The sequence below is a fragment of the Hevea brasiliensis genome, chromosome 16, assembly GCF_030052815.1.
Source record: "Hevea brasiliensis isolate MT/VB/25A 57/8 chromosome 16, ASM3005281v1, whole genome shotgun sequence".
Classification (NCBI taxonomy): domain Eukaryota; kingdom Viridiplantae; phylum Streptophyta; class Magnoliopsida; order Malpighiales; family Euphorbiaceae; genus Hevea; species Hevea brasiliensis.
The window spans coordinates 464,087-483,497 of record NC_079508.1 but is presented as its reverse complement, the minus strand read 5'-3'; the positions used below and the strand labels follow the sequence as shown (position 1 = coordinate 483,497).

Sequence of the window (19,411 nt, the reverse complement as noted above, 5' to 3'; positions counted from 1 at the left end):
AGATGCCAGCCCTGAGAACAGAAAAAGAGATTAGAGGTTTCTTAGGAAAATTACACTACATCAGTAGGTTCATAGCTAGGCTCATAACTACCTGTGAACCAATTTTTAAGCTACTAAGAAAGAATCAGCCAGTGGTGAGGAATGAGCAATGTCAAGAGGCGTTTGAAAAGATAAAGCAGTACCTAAGCAATCCACCAATTTTGTTGCCACCCATCCCTAACATCCCTCTAATCCTTTACCTATCAGTGGAAAACATGGCCCTGGGGGCAATGTTGGCACAAGAAGTAGAGAATCTGGTGAGAGCCATCTATTACATCAATAAGAAACTCCTTACTTATGAGGAGAATTATTCACTAATAGAAAGAACCTGTCTGGCTGTAGTATGGACAACTAAGAAGTTGAGGTACTACTTTTAGACCCATCGAGTTATTGTAGTATCCTGGATGGATCCTTTAAAGTACCTATTTGAAGTACCCGCGCTAGTTGGAAAATTGGCCAAATGGTTGGTCCTACTGTCTGAATTTGATATTGTGTATGAGACTCGAAAAACCATCAAAGGGTGTGTAGTGGCCAAATTTCTTTCTGAAAATCTGGTTAATGAGGAGGAAGAAGTCGAAACAGCCTTCCCGGATAAGAGTCTCAAGCTAGTAGAGGTCCAGCCATGGAAAATGTACTTTGATAGGGCTATGAATAAGAGCGGAGCCAGTATAGGGGTAGTTTTGGAAGCACCAAATGGAGAATAATTGTTAATGTCAAAAAGGCTATGTTTCCCAGCCACTAATAATATTGCAGAATATGAGGCTTGCATTTATGGCCTAGAGGCATTAATGGCTGTTGGGGCTAAAAAAGTGGAGGTGTTTGGAGATTCAATGCTAGTGGTTTCCCATGTTAAAGGTGAATGGGAATTGAAAGAAGAAAAGTTGAGGCCATACCTGGAGTATGCTAAGAAACTATTATTTAGCTTTGAGGAAATGACTATGAAGAACATGCCTATAACTCAGAACCAGATAGCTGATGCTCTAGCCACACTGGCATCCTTATGGGAGAAGGGAGATCAGAAGCTGACCCAGTCAGTTATCCTGATGAGGAGTAGAATCCCATGTTATGAAGGGTTAATAATAGTACATTTAGATCTAGAAGATGAGATGAAATGGTATGAGGACATAAGAAGATATTTAGAGGTAAGAGAATACCCACAGTCAGCCAATAATAGGGATAGAGCTACAATTCGTAGATTAGCCACTCAGTTCACTTTGGCTGGGGGGCAACTCTAAAAAAGGTTCTTCGAAGGACTATTGCTCTTGTATGTTATAAAAAAGCAGTCTGAGCAGCATGTAGGAGTGTGTGGCCCTCACATGAACAGAAGGGCATTAGCAGGCAATAAAAGCGGTTTAAGCAGATAATGGAGGAAGTACATGTAGGAGTGTGTGGTCCTCACATGAACAGAAGGGCATTAGCAGGCAAAATTTTAAGGTTGGGCTATTACTGGTCTACCATGGATACTGACTGCGCTAAATTTATGAAAAGATGCCATGAGTGCTAAATCCATGGGAATTTGAATCACCTACCATCCAGTGAACTCTACAATATGACTTCACCGTGGCCATTCTCAATATGGGGCATAGACATTATTGGGAAGATTTCTCCCATGGCTTCTAATGGCCATAGATTTATCATTGTGGCAATTGACTATTTCACCAAGTGGGTTGAAGCTGAATCTTATAAAGTAGTAGGGGCCAAGCAGATAAGTAAGTTTGTGCGAAAGAACTTAATTTGCAGGTTTGGAGTACCCCATGAGATAGTATCAGATAACAGCAGCCAGTTCAAAGGTGATTTCTTAGAATTAATTACCGAATTCAAGATTAAGCATCACAAGTCCTCACCATACAGGCCACAGACTAATGGAGCAGTAGAAGTAGCAAATAAGAATGTGAAAACCATTCTGAGAAAAATGGTTAAAACCTATAAGGATTGGCCTAAGAAACTCCCTTATGCTCTTTGGGGTTATCGCACTACTACAAGAACATCCACAGGGGCAACTCCATTCTCTTTAGTGTATGGGACTGAAGCAGTGCTACCCATTAAGCTAAAGGTCAAATCCTTAAGAGTGATACTAGAAGCTAAGATTCTGAAAAATGAGTGGGCCCAAAAAAGATATAAAGAACTAGCTTTGATTGATGAGAAGAGGGTGCGAGCCATGTATCATATGCAGGCTTATCAGAGGAAGATAGCAAGGGCCTTTAATAAGAAGGTGAAGTCAAGAAAGATCAAAGAGGGAGACATGGTTATGAAACAAGCTCGGCCCATCCCTTTTTATCCAAGAGGAAAGTTTAAGCCAAACTGGGATGGTCCATACATAGTCAAAAAGATCTTTCCAGGAGGTGCTGTAAGAATATCATATCTGGATGGGAATGAATTTCAAGAACCAGTTAACTTAGACAAGCTCAAACGGTACTTTGTGTGAGATAGGCCCGCTAGGTTGAAAACTTACAAAAGATAGTCTAGGCAAAAGTAAGGGTAAAAAAAAAAATGCTAGATTGAAAACTTACGAAAGGTGGTCTAGGCAAAAGGAGAGATGAGAGAAGATCTGGATGAAAAACCTGAAAAGGCCATTCAGCAGGTTATAAAGCTTATTTCTAACTTTGGAAGGTTAGAAATTTGGCAAAACTAAATGTAAGAGGGAGTAATGGTGTACCTGAATAAATAAAGAAGTTTTTATTGCATTAACTAGGAATGGATTTTATTTAATTATGATCGCGAATGTTTGTGTCTTGAGGGATACATCAAATGATTAAGTAATTGAACTGCATTGTTTTGATTTAATCTATGTCTTCTGAGTATGACAAGATAGGTACTTGCTATGAATGCCTTGAAAATTATCTAAAAAAAAAAAAAGGGAGCTTGCTAGGTGGAAAACCCGAAAGGGCCGCTTAGGCAAAAGTTAGAGCAAGTCCGCTGAGATGAAAATCCAAAAGGACATTTCAGGCAAAAGTTAAGGCATAGAGAATGAAGTTCATGTGTCGACACCAGATTTTGGCCGATCCCCAGAATCAATAAATTTCGAAACTGATCCCCAGCACTAAGTCTCCTTTCGCCAGCCAATTACATTTCTGATCTCTCTTTATCGAACAATCACATTTTCGACCTCTCCACAAAAGGAATCAAACCAATACTAAGTCCCCATGTCACTTAAAGCCTTGCCGATCTCTCAAACCAAATTGTCAAATCTCCTAAATAGTCAATTACATTCCCGATCTCTCTCGTCAGACGAAACTGAACCAGCACTAGATCTTAATTTTAAAAGTTTGGGAATAATCAAGTTAAGGTTCCAATCCGGTTTAATGGCAATCCTGATCTTAAGTACTCAAGCCAAATTTCCAATTTTAAATTAAGTCCTGTTTAGCATTGGTTCCCTGCCGATCTCATGCTTATGGTGTTTTCCAACCTCATACACTTAGATTAATAATCAACTTTAGTTGTTTTAATATGCTCAGACAATTAAGTGCTTAAGTAATTTAGAGATTTTCCGATCACATCCATTCACTGAACAAAAAGCGAGTTTCATTTCATATTAAAGTTTGTACAAGTCATTCGGCTGGAGGATCACCCCCAGCCTGATCTACATTTTGCTCATTTTCTCTCTCGCCCTCAGCCTCCTCCTTGCTATCCTCACCCTCATCCTGGGGAGCCAGATCTACCATCCAAGAGAAGTCCTTTTCAGGGTACCGATTTTTGAGCTCAGTCAGGAGATCCCTGTGAGCATTCACATAAGCACCGGCTTCCCTTGTCACCTCCTCTTCCTCTTTCGCTTTGAGCTCCTCAGTGAGCTGAGCAACTTCACCAGCCAGGAGCGCCTGAATCTCTTCAAGAACACGATCTCGCTCGGTTAGAACACGAGCTTGCTTGGCCAGCTTGTCCTCGTAGAACTTCATCCGCCCCTCAATTTTAGATATGTAGTTCTGAGCGGATGAGAGTTGGGATCAGAGGGAAGCCACTTCATGACCCATCTTCTCGACCTCCTTACCCAGGCGGTGAGCCTTCTCCCGGACGATGTGCTGATTCACCAAGCACTCCACGTTCAGGCTCATGGATCGGGTCAGGATATCATCAAGGTTGTTCGGAGACAGCCTGTCCCGATCCTCCCGAAGGCAAATAGAAGCGCCCAGGACTTTAGCCAAACCCGGATTCTCCCGAACAGTTTGGTTCTTCTCCAAGGAATGGATCAGTACTTGAGCACCGTGGGAGAGGGTCCGTGTGGTAGGTTGAGAAGGACCCCCTTCTCACTTGAAGCAACTGGAGGAGCTGGAGGTGGCTCTTCTTGACGAGGAGGAGATCGGATCACTTCTACCTCGGGGATTGGCTGCCCCGAAGGTTGAGATGAGCCCCCTTGCATCTCTTCAGTCTCATGCCTGGGCGTCTGGAGCAGTTCGGATCGCTTCATCTCCCGCACCTTCCGGGAGAATTCTCTCTTTCACTTCCGGCTCTCCTTGGAGGCTTTGCCGCTTGCCATACCTGCACAAAGAAGAGGTCAGTGAGATCGCTAAGGTCCAAAGGTCTGAAATATAGAAAATACCGATGCCGAGGTCAGAGAGCTGAAGCCCGCAATCTTCGCCGGTGATCAATTCCATTGTCCAGTGATGTAGTTCGGTAGTAACTACGTCCAAACAAGAGAACTTCTCTTTGCCCGCCTGATCTTTCAGCTCCATCACCATCAGGCCCTCTTCTCTATTTAAGGTAATGCGCTTTGGAAGTACAGGGCCCTGGTGCAGCCAGCTACGAGGGAAGCCCTCAAAGCTGTTCGAAATTTTGCTCCTCAGGATAAAGAAGCAGTTCTTCCAATTCTTTAGGGAGGAAGGCAGGTCGGTAAAAAGTCCACAATGAGGTTTCGCCTAGAAGAACCAATACTCATCGTCCTTTCGACGAGTTAATCTATGTAGTTCGGCTAATACCTTAGCTGTGGTTCGGAGTCCCTTAGCTCGGCATAGGCCTCGGAAGGCTACTAAGATCCGCCATGAGTTCGGGTGAACTTGAGCGATGCACACTTGGTGATATTTTAAAACTTCCTTGAAGAAGTCGTCCAAAGGGAACCGTAGACCGGCTTTTAATTGCTCTTCATATACTATAATCATGTTGTTCCCTTCGAAGAAGTGATCGGCTCGGATATCTCCGTGACACCTGATGAGTTCGAATGAATCAGGATGAATGTTGTATTCTTGGCTGAACGATTGTAGGTCGGTTTCTTGAAGAACTGATGGTAGCTCGTCCATGGGAAGATTTTCCCTCCCTGAAGAAGGTACAGGCCTTGATGGTGCTGCTTGCCCTCGAGCTGGAACAGGGACCCTAGAAGGTTCAGGTCGCACGCTTGGTCCGACCACCTCCACTTCATCAGATGACCACGAGATCTGAACGGAAGGGGGGCTTGCCACTCTCTGACCCTCGGCGCCGCTCATTTTCAAAGGAAACAAGAAATTTAAACTAAAAGAAGGATCAAAACCCTTACCGGAGTCTGATCGATATCGGAAGAACTTGAGGAAACTAGAGAATTTTGAAGTTGTTCGCGAGAGACTGAAAATGACATAAGGGAGCAACTGGCTAACCCCCACCCCTATTTATACTCATCTGAGCATTTAATGCTCACGATGTTCTAGGTAGTGCATCGGTCAGCGGGACTCGCCAGCTGTTCTGACACATCTCACGAATATTCCAAAATTCCATAAGGAGAGACCGGCTAGTTAGAGATCGGCTAATTAAGGCAAATGTTTGGAAGTGCGGATCGGATAAGGGCTGTTCAGTTGGAAACCAGATCGGATAAACACACCAGAGATCGGAGAATAATCAATAATAATAAAGTGATAATTGGCAAAATAAATTTTATTTCCAAAAGGTCAAATTACATCATTTGGGCGATCTCTGGAGATCGGATTACATTAAAGTTCTAATTACATCATTTAGGTGATCTCTAAAGATCGGATTACATTAAACGTCTGATTACATCATAAGGGCAATCTTTAGAGATCGGTGGACATCCTATCTAAAAGGCCTATGTCAAAGCCTAGTCTCGTGGCTGAGTCAAAAGATGTGTTTGACTAGGAGACCGGCTAGGGGGACTATAACTCTCATGAGAATGAGAGAGGTCGTCATCAAAGTTATCGCTCGAAACCGAGCTGCTGTCGGAACACCCAGTGTGGAGAGGAGCCAGATGAACGCCAAAGAGCAGTCACCGGTGTTGAGGGGAATATTAGCGCCTTTCTCGCTCAAATCGGGCCACGATTATATCGAGCAAACGATTCGAGATCAGCACGATCGAGGTCCTCGATCCAGATCGGTTAATTAGTCCAGTTCTCTCACTGTCATCAGATAAGGTCATCATGATTTTTCGATCATCGGGATCATAAATTTTCAGGCAAGGAACAAAGAGGGCAACCGGAAAAAGATTAAAAGCGGTCATCTTGTCCGGGATTGTTACCGGAAGCAGCTAGAACAGGAAAATGAGGAGAATAGGGAAGAAAGTCAAATGAGATAGGGCTTCCCGGTTGAAGGTATATATAGGAAAGTTTGAGCATTTATTGCAAGCAGAAAACGAAGCGGACGCCTCGAGAATTGAGGGAAATAAATGCTTTGACTGGACCGAACCCGATAAAAGGAAGACCGGTGTGGTAAAGATCGGTAGAAGGGAGACTGGCATGAAAGATCGGAAAAGAGCGTGTTAGGAAGATTGGAAAAGAAAGGAGGTCGGATAGCAAAAAGAATAAGACAGCTCCTGCTGATTATCTTCATAATCAGGGCCGAGGTAGTTAAAGTGTCGCAAACGAAATCTCCACCGCACGCCCCAGAATCGCCCGCATTACTGACATGTGCCAGAGTACGTCAGGACAGCGCTGTACATCCTAATCTCCACCGTTGATCTTACTTGTAAGGATGAGCTCGGAGCCCTCGGATCGAAGAAGAAAATGATAAGATCAGCGCCTTTCACTCCTAGCCCTCGGATCGCTCCTGACGAGAAATTTTGGGCCGTCATATTAGAAGAGAGAAAAGGACAAATACTCCGGAAGGGATCTCAGTCGTCCGTTCTGATTCTCTTTAATTCCCGAGCCCTTAGATCATATCCTTCAAAATCTTAACCCTCCATCTCCCTCAAAACAGATCCTGACCCCCCATGGGGAGCACCCGGTTCCTATAAATACCTGCATGAAAAACTGTTCAAGAGAGGACAAATAGTGAATATAGCGGAAGGACTCTGAAACTTAATTCAGCTCGTTACTCTGCTATTTTTGAAGCTTTCATAAGAAAAACTTTTGAAACTAGTTTTCTGAAGTATTTTCTTGCAAAGGATTTCTGAATACTGAAACTCTCCATTTTCAGTTCGTTCATTATCCTGTGACACTCTCACTTTCTGTCTTTGTTATCTTTATTCCCACTTCCATTGTCCAAGTTCAACTTCATTCATACTTGGTTATAATATTGATCGGACTGCATTTTAACAAGGTATTCTTCATTTCAAGGCAAACCTTAGTCTTCAGGTTACCAGCCCGCGGCCCCCATTACGTTCTGTGATCTCATAGTTAGTTCAATAGATCCGACTCCCCACAGGTGAGTGCTCATATTGCTTTTTTTATTAAGTGGTCATTCTTATTTTACGTATTTCCTTTATTCTTTATATATATATAATTTTCTCCAAGTTTATATTGCGCTAAAGAACACGAAGAAGGCCAGTCTCGAGTTTACTTCCGTGTTGACCAATCCATTCTTTTTATTAATCTTTGTTATTCCTGAACGTAAGTCTTCTAGTCCCGAGTAGCATATAAGTGGTCGGATAAAATGTAGGTAACTGTATCTTAAGGGTCTCTTTAAAATAATGAAAGGTCTAAAAGTCGGGAAAATAGTAAGGCCGAATCACTAGAATAATGCAAAAGACAATTGAGTAAGACGACACAAGGTAGAGTAAAACCGAACCTTAAGATAGATAAATGGGATAGATCGGGTATCAAAAGGTACTGGTAAGGCGACCACATAGGAAGCTCGGAAAATTCGGTTTGGTATCTCCTGACTAGTTACAAGATACCAATGAGTTAAAAGAAGCCTTATTCCGAGCCCCTGCATCTTTAAATGCCAAAACCCTTAGTTCTAAGATTTCATGACGGGTAGCTGTAATTAAGTTTCGAGAGATCGGAAAAGTCCTTATCCGATCCCTATTAAAATAAAAGAGATCGGAGGAGAGTTCTTATCCGGTTCTCACTTAAAAATTTTAATAAATATTTAAAAGGAGATCGGAGGAGAGCTCTTATCCGGTTCTCACTTAAAATTTTAATAAATATTTAAAAGGAGATTGTAGGAGAGTTCTTATCCGGTTCTCACTTAAAAATTTTAATAAATATTTAAAAGGAGATCGGAGGAGAGTTCTTATCCGGTTCTCACTTAAAAATTTTAATAAATATTTTAAAAGAGATCGGAGGAGAGTTCTTATCCGGTTCTCACTTAAAAATTTTAATAAACATTTAAAAGGAGATCGGAGGAGAGTTCTTATCCGGTTCTCACTTAAAATTTTATCAAATATTTAAAAAGAGATCGGAGGAGAGTTCTTATCCGATTCTCAAAAATTTTAATAAATATTTAAAGGAGATCGGAGGAGGATTCTTATCCGATTCCCAAATTAAATTTTAACAAATACGTAAGATGATTCCCCTGAAGTAAAATTAATATGCAACAGCAACTCACTAAGGTTGTCTCATTTACTTATGTATCTGGGTAATCTGGATTAGTGAAAAATCAAACATTCCTTTCGGTCAAAAGGATTAACATTTCCATTCAAACCCTCCTAACCATGAAGAACGTGAAGTTAAATCTGCTTACCCTCGTCGAGGGATGAGGTGGGGTGCCTAACACCTTCCCCACCCGTTTACGGACCCCGAACCTAGAATCTCTGTTTTTGAAGTGGTTTTATTTTAACTTACTTTCACAAATGGTTTTCTTTAATTTCCCTCAAAATTAAAGTGGCGACTCCTCACTTTTCCCACTTCGGTGAGTGTTCGTCCAGGCGACCGCAAAACACCTTGCGACAGCTTGGCAACTCCACTGGGGACCAAACAAACTTAACCCCGGTCTAGAGGTCCAAAAGTAGATTTAATTTTGCGATCAAATCATAGTTAGGTGGGCTCACTCCGCAAAATTCTGTACGTTAATTATTGTTATTCCTGCTAACCATTTTGCTTGTCTTGCTTGTTTTACTTTCCACAGCGCTCTTCATTTAAAAGAAAAAAGGGAAAAATGAAAATCCCCCTGAATTGAGAAGAGGTAAAGGTGTCCCTTCACACACTGAACACTCACGCGACGTCCTCACACACTTCAGCCCTATACCCGGGCTTTCTTACCCTTTTAGGAAAGTAGGAGGGAGTCATGTAGCAGTACCCGTGGGTTTTACTCCGTTAGTATTCTTGAAGGCTTCTGCTCAAATTGAAACTCGTTCTATTTACTGTGATACCCATGGAATTTTCCCGACAGTATCGTGGGGGATAAAATGGGGCTCTACTGTTTACAGTGGGGGCAATTTGGGAACCTGTGGCTTTTAGAAAATTAGACCTTGAGCTAAACTATCACGATAGCTGGAAGCCGTAGCAAGCTACTTTGTAAGATAGAACTGTCCGATTAGGTAGCACCCAGCCGGTATTAGGACTTTCCTTTACTTTAGGACAAAAGGGGCATACTTACTCTTACCCTATTCTGTTTATTTTATTTTGTTCTTATTTTTAAGGGTAATCTTGAATCATACTGTTAAGAAAACCTACGCATTTTCCTACTTTGATAAATGTGCAGGTGTCACTCTGCCAATAGTATAATTCAAGATTACCTGAATTTATCCTGCTAACAAGTTTTTCCTGCAGGCATCATCGAAATAAGGTCTGTAAAAGGATAAGCATCATTTGTTACATAGCATCCTCGAGTCAGTTGGCAGAAGAAGTTCTTAAATCAGAACAAAATGCTAAACCATGCCCCGAATCGTCTCATAGCTCATTACCCCTACAAAGGGATACTAGCTCATTACCCCCATTGGACCTGAGCAAGATTGAAGTCAGGATGAACAGTCTCGAGGGTCTGGCCAATGGTTGGAAGTCGTTTCCCGATCAGGTCAAAGCACAATTTGAGAAGAAATACGGGAGGATTACAACCTTGATGCGAGTTAGGGTCCAGGTCCCAGCACTAAAGGCCATGTTGCCAGTTTGGAACCCTAAGTTTGGAGTGTTCTCTTTCAATGACATCGATACTGCTCCCACTACGGAAGAATATCAAGCATTGCTAGAAATCCCTTATGCGGCGCAGAATCGGATTTACCTACACCTCGAACATAGGCAGACCTGGAAACGGCTCGCACATATGCTGAGGATCCCACCAGAAGAAGCAAAGGCGAGAGAAACCGTCAAAGGAAACACGCATGGATGGTATTGGACTTACCTCAAGAAAGGGTTGGATCAATGCATCCAAGATCAACAGTGGGATCAAGCTTCATTGATGCTCGCTTTAGCAATTTACGGCTTGATCTTATTCCCTGGACCTTCCAGAATCATAACCTGCGGTGTTATGGAAATGTTCTGGGCAGTAGAGAAACAGAAAGTCAATCCAGTACCGGCAATACTTGCCGAGACTTTCTTAACCCTCACTTACTACAGACAGCAAGGCAAGGGGTCCATTAAGTGTTGTTCTCAATTGTTGCACCTCTGGATCATTAGTCATATGTGTCCTGTGGAGACGAAGGGATTAACTTGGTATCTTGACCAGCCTCTCATCGAGAAAATGACCCGATTGGTAATCAGCCCGAAGGATGAGCCGCAGTGGCAAGAACAGATTTTGAGCTTCAATAGCCATAACTATTGTTGGAAGAAATTATGGACGTCAAGTCAGTCCATTCTGACCAGCACGGGGAACAATCAATCAGTATCCCTAATCGGAGTGACTGGATACACAAGTTACACTCCTGCCTTAGTAGTAAGACAATTCGGCTCAACACAGTTCAGAATCAATACGGAAGAATACCACCAAGTTTATTTCTACCATGAGCTCAAGGAAGAGGAGGGGTTGAAAATAGCTCGCAAATCTTGGGAAAACATCACTCTAATGGACAGGTCGCCTAAAGGTCCGAGTGCCACGGGCGATTATCTTAAATGGAGGGCTGACAGGGACCAAGAACACTTAACTGCAAAATTCGAAGACAGCGACCCTCGCCGAAATATCCTATCAGAAGAAGCTAATAATCATTTGGCTAACTCACTACAGAAGGCAAACACCGAAAACTCACAACTGCAAGAACAAATAAAGCAGTTAGAGGACCAACAGCAGAACCTTAAAAGAAAAGTGAGAAGACTCAGGGAAGAGGTAAGAACTGAAAAGATGGGGTTCGAAGAGCAAGAAGCGTGGTGGGAAAAGGAAAAAAGCTCTCTTCAAGCTCTGGTAAAAGAAGTAGAAGTGCAGAATAGTAAGCTTTAGGAAAAAATGAAATACCAAGAGATACTTGTAGAAGAGTATAAATAAGAGAACAAAAAGAAGAAGCTCGAATTGAAGGAACAGGCATTACTCATCAACGATATTCTGAAAGAATGTGCTAAGGAAAGGAAGGAGAAAGAAAGACAAGCTGCTCTCTATCAAGAGCTGAAAGAGAATGTTGACCAGCTGGAGAGAACGATAGCACAGGGAAAACAAGAACTCCTTCCTGAATCCGAGTATGCTCTGAAAGTATTCGACCCTGCCAAACAAGAAGAAAGGTTATACGAGTATCTCAGAAAATGTCATCTCATTATAAAGAGCCTCCCTGAGCCTAGGCCGATGTAAAGAATGCTGTGTATAAATATTCAGTTAATGGAAAACTTTTTGAGCCATTGTTTAGCAAAACTGTGAATGAATAGTATAACTCCCGTAGGAACCCCCTCGCTAGGGTTATGCGAAAAATTGGATATGCCATATGAACAGGTATCATAAACGTGCATTCAATCCAGTCATTCACAGTCAGACTATCGAATGATGCCATGATAAAATTGATGCAACCATCCTTCTGCAGATTTCGTTTTGGCTCCCAAATGCCACTGTATCCTTTGTCCGAACCAGGACCTTTAGTTTTTTTACAAAATTCAAAATTCACTAAAAGCTTTTATTTATTTCCCCACAGAAAATCAACATTGCTTCAAACAAGGCAAATCTGACCAAGCACACGGTTCAACCCAAGCGAGTGTACTTAACAAGATCCCGAACAAGGAAGATAATGGAAGATCAGGAATAAGTACAGAACTTACAAGGGCAAGTATCCGAGCTGAAAGACCAGGTCTCAGAACTCATGAGGCTAATGAGGGAGATGTCCCAAAATAAATCGGCTTCAGAACCTAACCTACCACTACCTCCCCCACCACCTACAATAAATGATCCGCATCAAGCTTCAACTTCTTTCACCTTTCAGTCACCTATCCCAGATCCGACAATCACTGTCAATCCGGCTACTATAAATAATGACCCACCTTTCTCCCATTACCCGGCTATCTCAAATGCTGACCCATACCCTTCAATACTGATCCCTCCGGTTCACTCCACCTCTCATTTCCCAGCTGGGGGAGTATCTTTTGCAGTAGGAGGAGAAAATAAGACCAGGGAAAATGAAAAACTGTCTGCTTTAGAGGAAAGACTGAGAGCAATAGAGGGACTGAACATGTATGGTTCAGTCGATGCGGCGTCACTTAGATTGGTGCCAGATGTGGTGGTGCCACGCAAATTCAAAGTCCCAGACTTCGACAAGTACACCGGGAACTCAGACCCCCGCATTCACCTGGCAAACTACATAGCCAAAATGTCTGCCTTGACAGAAGATGACAAACTTCTCATCCACTTCTTTCACGAGAGCCTGAGATGGTGCATACAGTTGGATAGGAGCAAACTGCGCTCCTGGAAGGATTTAGCTGATGCATTCTTGAAACAATACAAATTTAACTGTGATGTGGCCCCTACAAGGAGGGACCTTCAAAACCTGGTGCAGAGAGACTGGGAAAGCTTCAAGGAATATGCCCAAAGATGGAGGGAGAAGGCCTCAGAAGTATATCCTCCAGTAACTGATAATGAACTATGTTCCCTGTTCATCGAAACATTGAAGGCTCCCTACTTCAATTTGATGATTGGAAACACTTCCAATAGCTTCTCTGACATCATCCAAGCTGGTGAGATGATAGAAGCTAATTTAAGGATGGGACGGCTGCAGGAGTTGACTGAGAATCTCACAAGAAAATCGCGCTTTGGCAAAAGAAGGAGGGTGATGTGCATTCCACACCCTAAGAAATAATTACTCCCCACTTCCTCAAAATATCTACCGGCCATATCCTCCCCCTCATGGCCAAACAGTTGCAAACATTCCACCTCCTTTCCCAAATTATCCACACACACGCCCACAATACCCACCACCTACGAATTACCAACCTAGACCTCCTCCTCCACCTACCCAACCCAGACCACCTCAAAATAACCCCAGACCACCAAGAAATCCTGATCCACCCCTTCCCCTCCCACTCAGTGAAATATACCGATACCTCTTCGGTATAAACCAGATAGTACCAGTTCCCTAGACTCAATTCAGCCACCATACCCTAGGTGGTATGATGCCACTGCCCGTTGTGAATATCATGGAGGGGCACAAGGGCATTCAACTGACAACTGCGGGGCACTCAGAGGGAGAGTGCAAGCTTTAATCCGGAATGGGTGGTTGAAGATTGAAGGGACTGGTTCTCTCCCCAATATTACCTCAAACCCGCTGCCTAATCATAATATAGGCAATGGTGTAAACATGATAGAATCAGACGGGGAGAGGTCGACACCAGAGGTAGACGAGCTGATTCCCCACTTTGAGGAAATTTTTGCCATGGCGATGAGGGAAGGTTACCTTTGCCCTCAGGTATCAGGATCAGAAAAAGGTACGGGATGTCCTTACCATGGAGGGGCAGCTGATCATGAGCTGCGAGACTGTGAGGGATTCCGGCAAGAGGTCCAGAACTTGCTGTCCCTCAAAATTTTAAGATGCCAAAGGAGATCGAAAGTGAAGGGCGAAGTAAATACTGCCAGGTTTGGCCAGAATACCTCTACCCCCAATCTTAGATTAACCTTCTTTGCCCCCAATGCCTCAACGCCCTCACCACCAGTAACGGTTATCCGAGCCCCGCCCCAGCTTCCTGTCACCAATACTCATGCCATAACTTAGAATTATAACTTCCAAGTTTTCACCTAAGGAGCATCAAGCAGTACGTTGGCTCCTAATATTGCTTCACCTCCGACACCTCCAATTTAACACGTTAGAACGTCAGAATGACTTACGCCGGACCTACCAGCAATACTACTCCCCAACCTAATCCCCAGCCCATCGCTGCCACAAAATCCTCCCCACCTGAGCAAGAAGTCGAGTTTATAACTCGAAGTGGGAGATGTTACGGGAACGAAGAGAAAGAAAAGAAGAAGGGGAAAGTAAAAATGGGAGAATTACAGAAAAGTACAGAAGAGGAGATTGAGAAAACGGGGGAAGTAGAGCCCGCCGGGACTAAAGAAGAGGAGGAGCTGTTGCTCCAAATAATGAAGCAGAGTGAGTACGATGTGGTGGAACAGTTGAGAAAGACACCTGCCCGAATTTCACTGTTATCGCTGATTTTGAGCTCTGAGGTGCACATTCATGCCTTGTAGAAAATCCTGGATCAGGCCTTTGTGAACCCCGACATCACACCGAGGCAGTTCGAGAAGATAGTGGGACAAATCCAGGCATCCAGTTTTGTTACCTTTTCTGAAGAAGAGATAGATCCTGCAGGCTTGGCACACACTAAAGCCCTCCATGTGACAGTGAAATGCAAAGGTTGTATAGTGGCCAAGGTCCTTATTGATAACGGATCAGCACTCAACGTACTGCCTAGTGCTACCTTGGCTAGACTGCCAGTTGACCAATCAAATATACGTCAGAGTGCTATGGTGGTAAGAGTGTAACACCCCATTTGCATAGCCTGGTAGATTTCACTATTCCGGTGACCGGTGTCGGTCCGGACAGTTAAGGGGATTAGAACCACACTTAAGACAACTAGATAAGCCACAAACACAAATAATTAGTAATGTTCAATTAATTAAGTATAAATAAGAAAAACAGAACATAAGAAGTTAAACGAGCCGAGAGTCATAGCGATGGGTGACCTCCTCGGGAACGCATCATGAAGTCGCTTTAAACTCAAATTTCAACCGTAAAAGTGACGCTATGCGGTCCTTAGGACCCTTATAAACACAGTGGAAAAGAGAAAATCACGAAAAAGAACTGTTAAGTCAGTCAAATAATTAGGTCAGGGAACCGAAAGAAATATGGAATTATTTGCAAACCAAGATGAACCGGCGAGGGGCAATTTGGTCAATTGACCCCGAGAGCTGACTCCTGACCTAACTGTCAAATAAAATTGGAGAAAAGAAAACTTCGGGATTGAGAATTAAATTAAAGAACTAATAGAAAAAAAAAAGAGAAAATGGAAAAGTTAAAAAAGTGTAGGAAGATGACATCATGCATGATGCCATAAGTCATAAAATTAATAAATTAATTAAATGGATTTTTAAGTCTTCCATAAGGATAAAAACAAAAGAAAAGAAAAGAAAAAAAAAAGTAAAAAGCCTCATCTTCCTCCCATTTACGTTTCTCTCTCCCTCACCATTGTAAACCTCCATTAAAGCTTGCTTCAAGCTTTGAAACCACCATTAAACCCCAAATCCTCCCATACTTGCTTCATAAAAACTTGATTTAATCACTTAAGTGGAAGATTGGTCATTAAAGAATTGAAGAAAATTGAGAGATAGTGAAAGTTCAAAGACACCTAACAAGGTAAGTAATGCAAACTTTAAGTTTTTAGTTTAATTAGTGTATGTATAGCATCAAGAGCATAGAAATAAACTTAAAATAAAAAAAAATATGTGTGAGGGACTAAAGTGAAATTCGGCCAGCATGTGTATAGGGGTATATTTGCATGGTTTGATAGATTTAAATACATATGTGAGCTTGTTTGAGATGAAGAAACATGTATGTATGCATGGAATTAATCAAATGCAATAATTTAGTGTGGTTAGGGTTTGGAGGCCTAGGGTTTTGAGGCAAATTTTGGAGAAATGCATAAATGATGATTTGACCTAATGTTAGATGAAAAATGATCAAAAATGACCAAAAGAGATGTGTGGAAATTGTGAGAATGGAAGTTAAATTCGTAGGGCAAATGGTCATGCTGCTGGCAGCATGACCAAGCCAACTTTGAAGGACCAAAACGAAAATTTTACAAGTCCAATTGATATGCCACCAATTGGGGATGAAAATAGACATAAAATAGCACAATTTTCATTAAGGAACCATGGCCAAAAACTGACCAAAACTTAGTGAACCAATTGACCAAAGTGAAATGAGAGCAGGTTGCCACTGCACAAACTGATCAAATGAATAATAATTGTTCATTTACTCAAAACTCGAGCTAAGAAGGTCAAAATGACCTGAAATTTTACCAGTAATTATATAAGATATAGATCTAAAACTTTCATGAAGAACACCAACCCAAATTATGCCATTAACCTAATCAACTGATTGAGCAAAGCTGAGTTACTGAACCTGCAAAACTGCAGATTTCCATTTGAGCAGTAAAGTTCCAATAGCTATAACTCTCTCTAGAAAACTCTGATTTAGGCGATTCTTGAACCGATGGAAACCTAAGACGTAGTAGAATATTTTGTGTGAAGGAAATTAGACCAAATTATGGACTTAACTTGATCAAATTATTGAATGAAGTTGGATCAAAAATCTGTCAGAACCTAAATTGCAGCATGAACAGTGCACGTGAACAGTAATTGTATTTTGGCTATAACTTGAGCTACAAAACTCCAATTGGGGTGATCCAAAAATGAGAATACACTTAAGACAATAAGGAACATTTTCTATGAAGGAAGTTTTGCCAAATTCCAACAGTAAAAGGGCCAATGAAACAGTGCAACTTAAGACTCCAAAATCGAAAATTGGCAATTTTGCCTAAAAGACCTAAGTTTTGAGAAAATGACCAAAACCAACAAGTTTAGTGACCAAAATGTGGTATGTGGGTGAATTTGGAATTCCCATACCTATTAAGCCTTAGAAAGTCAATAATTTGACTTGAATAGTGCAGTGACTAGTAACCCAAAACACAAAAATTTTCAGAACGTCGAATTTAATACGTTAGAACTAGGTGAATATGAAGCTAAATTTATTTTAGATTTGTGTTAAGTTCTAGTACTGAAACATTGTAAAATTGTGTGTTTCAGTTGAAAAGAATATCGGGAAGGAACCCGAGGAACCGAGTCGAGGCTAAGGGACGACTCGCTTGAGGTTTGTGCACAACATCTCCATGCTTTAAAATTCATTGATAAAGTGAACGAAATATGTATTTTACTTGTGCTTTGGAATTGTTGAAAGTTTATTTGTGATATTATTTATGATGTTTTGATTTAAATTATGAAAGTTATTGTGTATATTTGAAATGACAATGTTTAGCAAATTGTTAAGATAAGTTTTAAAACCACAGTGTCATGACCATATATTTGAACACCTCACTAGCACGACTAGTGGGGGTAATTAGTTTCGAATTTTGATTCCTTCTCTGGAGAAGTGTTGAGGTGTGCCACTAGAAGAGGATGTGAATGGATATCCATATATTTGAGCTAGCTAGCCTTGTGATGTGATTTCTCTTTAGCCTCTGGCTATTGAGATTCTATTTGTTTCGAATGGCATGATTTAACTGTGGGTTTTATGAAATGTGTTTTGATACTTCGAAATGAACGTGGTTTGCATTAAAATCTCATAATTCATGTTTTGTGTTTAATGCTCATGTTTAGTCAAATTTTTGAATAAATGTGATTTTATTTTTGCATAAAGATTATTTTAGTATGTTGTGCACCACTGAGTCCTAGTACTCAGCGATAGCTTTTATTGCTGTCGCAGATACAGAGACTAGAGGAGCAGCAGACTGAGCTACTAAAGATTGAGGATCATTCAGCCTAAAGTCTTCGGGTATAATTTATACCCTAATTGTAAATATTTCTTTTGATGTATATATTGCACATAAATGTATGGACATGTAAAAATGGGTCTTGAGCAGTTGTCTAAAATTTGTATAAAGTTGTAATATATATTATAGTTTGAAATTCTCTTAATGTAAATTTTGTAATGATCTATTTAAATTGTTTTGTTTCTAATGAAATATGAATGGAACTATTTTATTTAATTTGAATGAAATGGATTGTTAGTATTTTGATGGTCATTGGATACTGGATTTGAAATTGAAAGTTGATAAATGTGTTGAGAAATTGTTTGAGATTGAGTTTGAAATTGAAGCAGTTGTTGAGAAAATTTTTAGAAGTGCTTTTTACAGGTATTTGAAGAACTGTTTTCTCAAAATACGAGGGAACTCATTCAAAATTATTATAAAATTTTCAGAAAATAAAATGGGCCAAAATTTTCAACTAGCTTTCAACTTAATTACATGTTTAAAATACTTATTAGAAATGCTCACCACTTATCAAAAATAAGAAAATTGTTTTAAAATCTCTTGTAGGGTACTTAATGAGTTATCGGTAAGTGAAGTTCGGTAGTTCATTAGGTATTCTACGGGATCATATTATACCTTACAGAGGGGTAAGGTGTGACATGTTTTAGTGGTATCAGAGCAATTTTTTGAAGTATGTTTTAACATATAAATTTGTGTCTTTCTTTGTTAAGTACAACTAATCAATGTCCATAATTGTTACATACAGTGCATTACATCATGAATATGAACTAACGGAGGGAAATCTCCATGTGTTATTTGTTCAGGAGATACCCTACTTCAGATTGAAATGGAAGAAGGGGATCGCTCAGTTGAGCAGTTTGTTGAAGCTGAGGCACAAGGGGAAGCCCCAGCTTTACCGAATGTCAGTGGATTCGTAGCACCAGCCCCGCAAATGCCACAATTTCCTGCATAGTTCGCACAGCAGATGGCGGCAATGTTTCAACAAATGGCTGGGGGTATGCCTGTTCAAGCTCCACCCCAACCACCTGTGGCACAACCACTGCCTCCAGCCAGAAAATATGATAAATTACTGAAGTATGGGGCTGCAGAATTTAAGGGTACAGTAGACCCTTTAGAGGCAGAGCAATGGCTTGAAAGAATGGACAGAGTGTTTAAGAAGTTGCACTGCCAAGATGAACTGAAGTTTGAGTATTATGTGTCTCTACTGCAAGGGGATGCGTATGATTGGTGGAAGACCATCCCCCACAGCTTGGCTGAACCACGATCTTGACTGGGATGACTTCATCGAGAGTTCGCATGTAAATACATCCCAGATGCATATGTTGACCAGAAACTGCAAGAATTTTTGAGTTTGAAATAAGGGA

General features: G+C 41.3%; 1 protein-coding gene across 1 annotated transcript; it reads left to right on the top strand.

The window, feature by feature from the left end:
• The first annotated feature begins 749 nt into the window (after window positions 1-749).
• Window positions 750-1,274, top strand: LOC110673910 (uncharacterized). The gene has a single exon (XM_058137747.1). It carries the CDS (start codon window positions 750-752, stop codon window positions 1,272-1,274), a length of 525 nt encoding a protein of 174 aa, XP_057993730.1.
• The last annotated feature ends 18,137 nt before the right edge of the window (window positions 1,275-19,411 follow it).

What these genes read in the sequence shown, in the direction of transcription:
- LOC110673910 (XM_058137747.1), top strand. Translation starts at nt 750, where the DNA reads ATGTCAAAAAGGCTATGTTTCCCAGCCACTAATAATATTGCAGAATAT.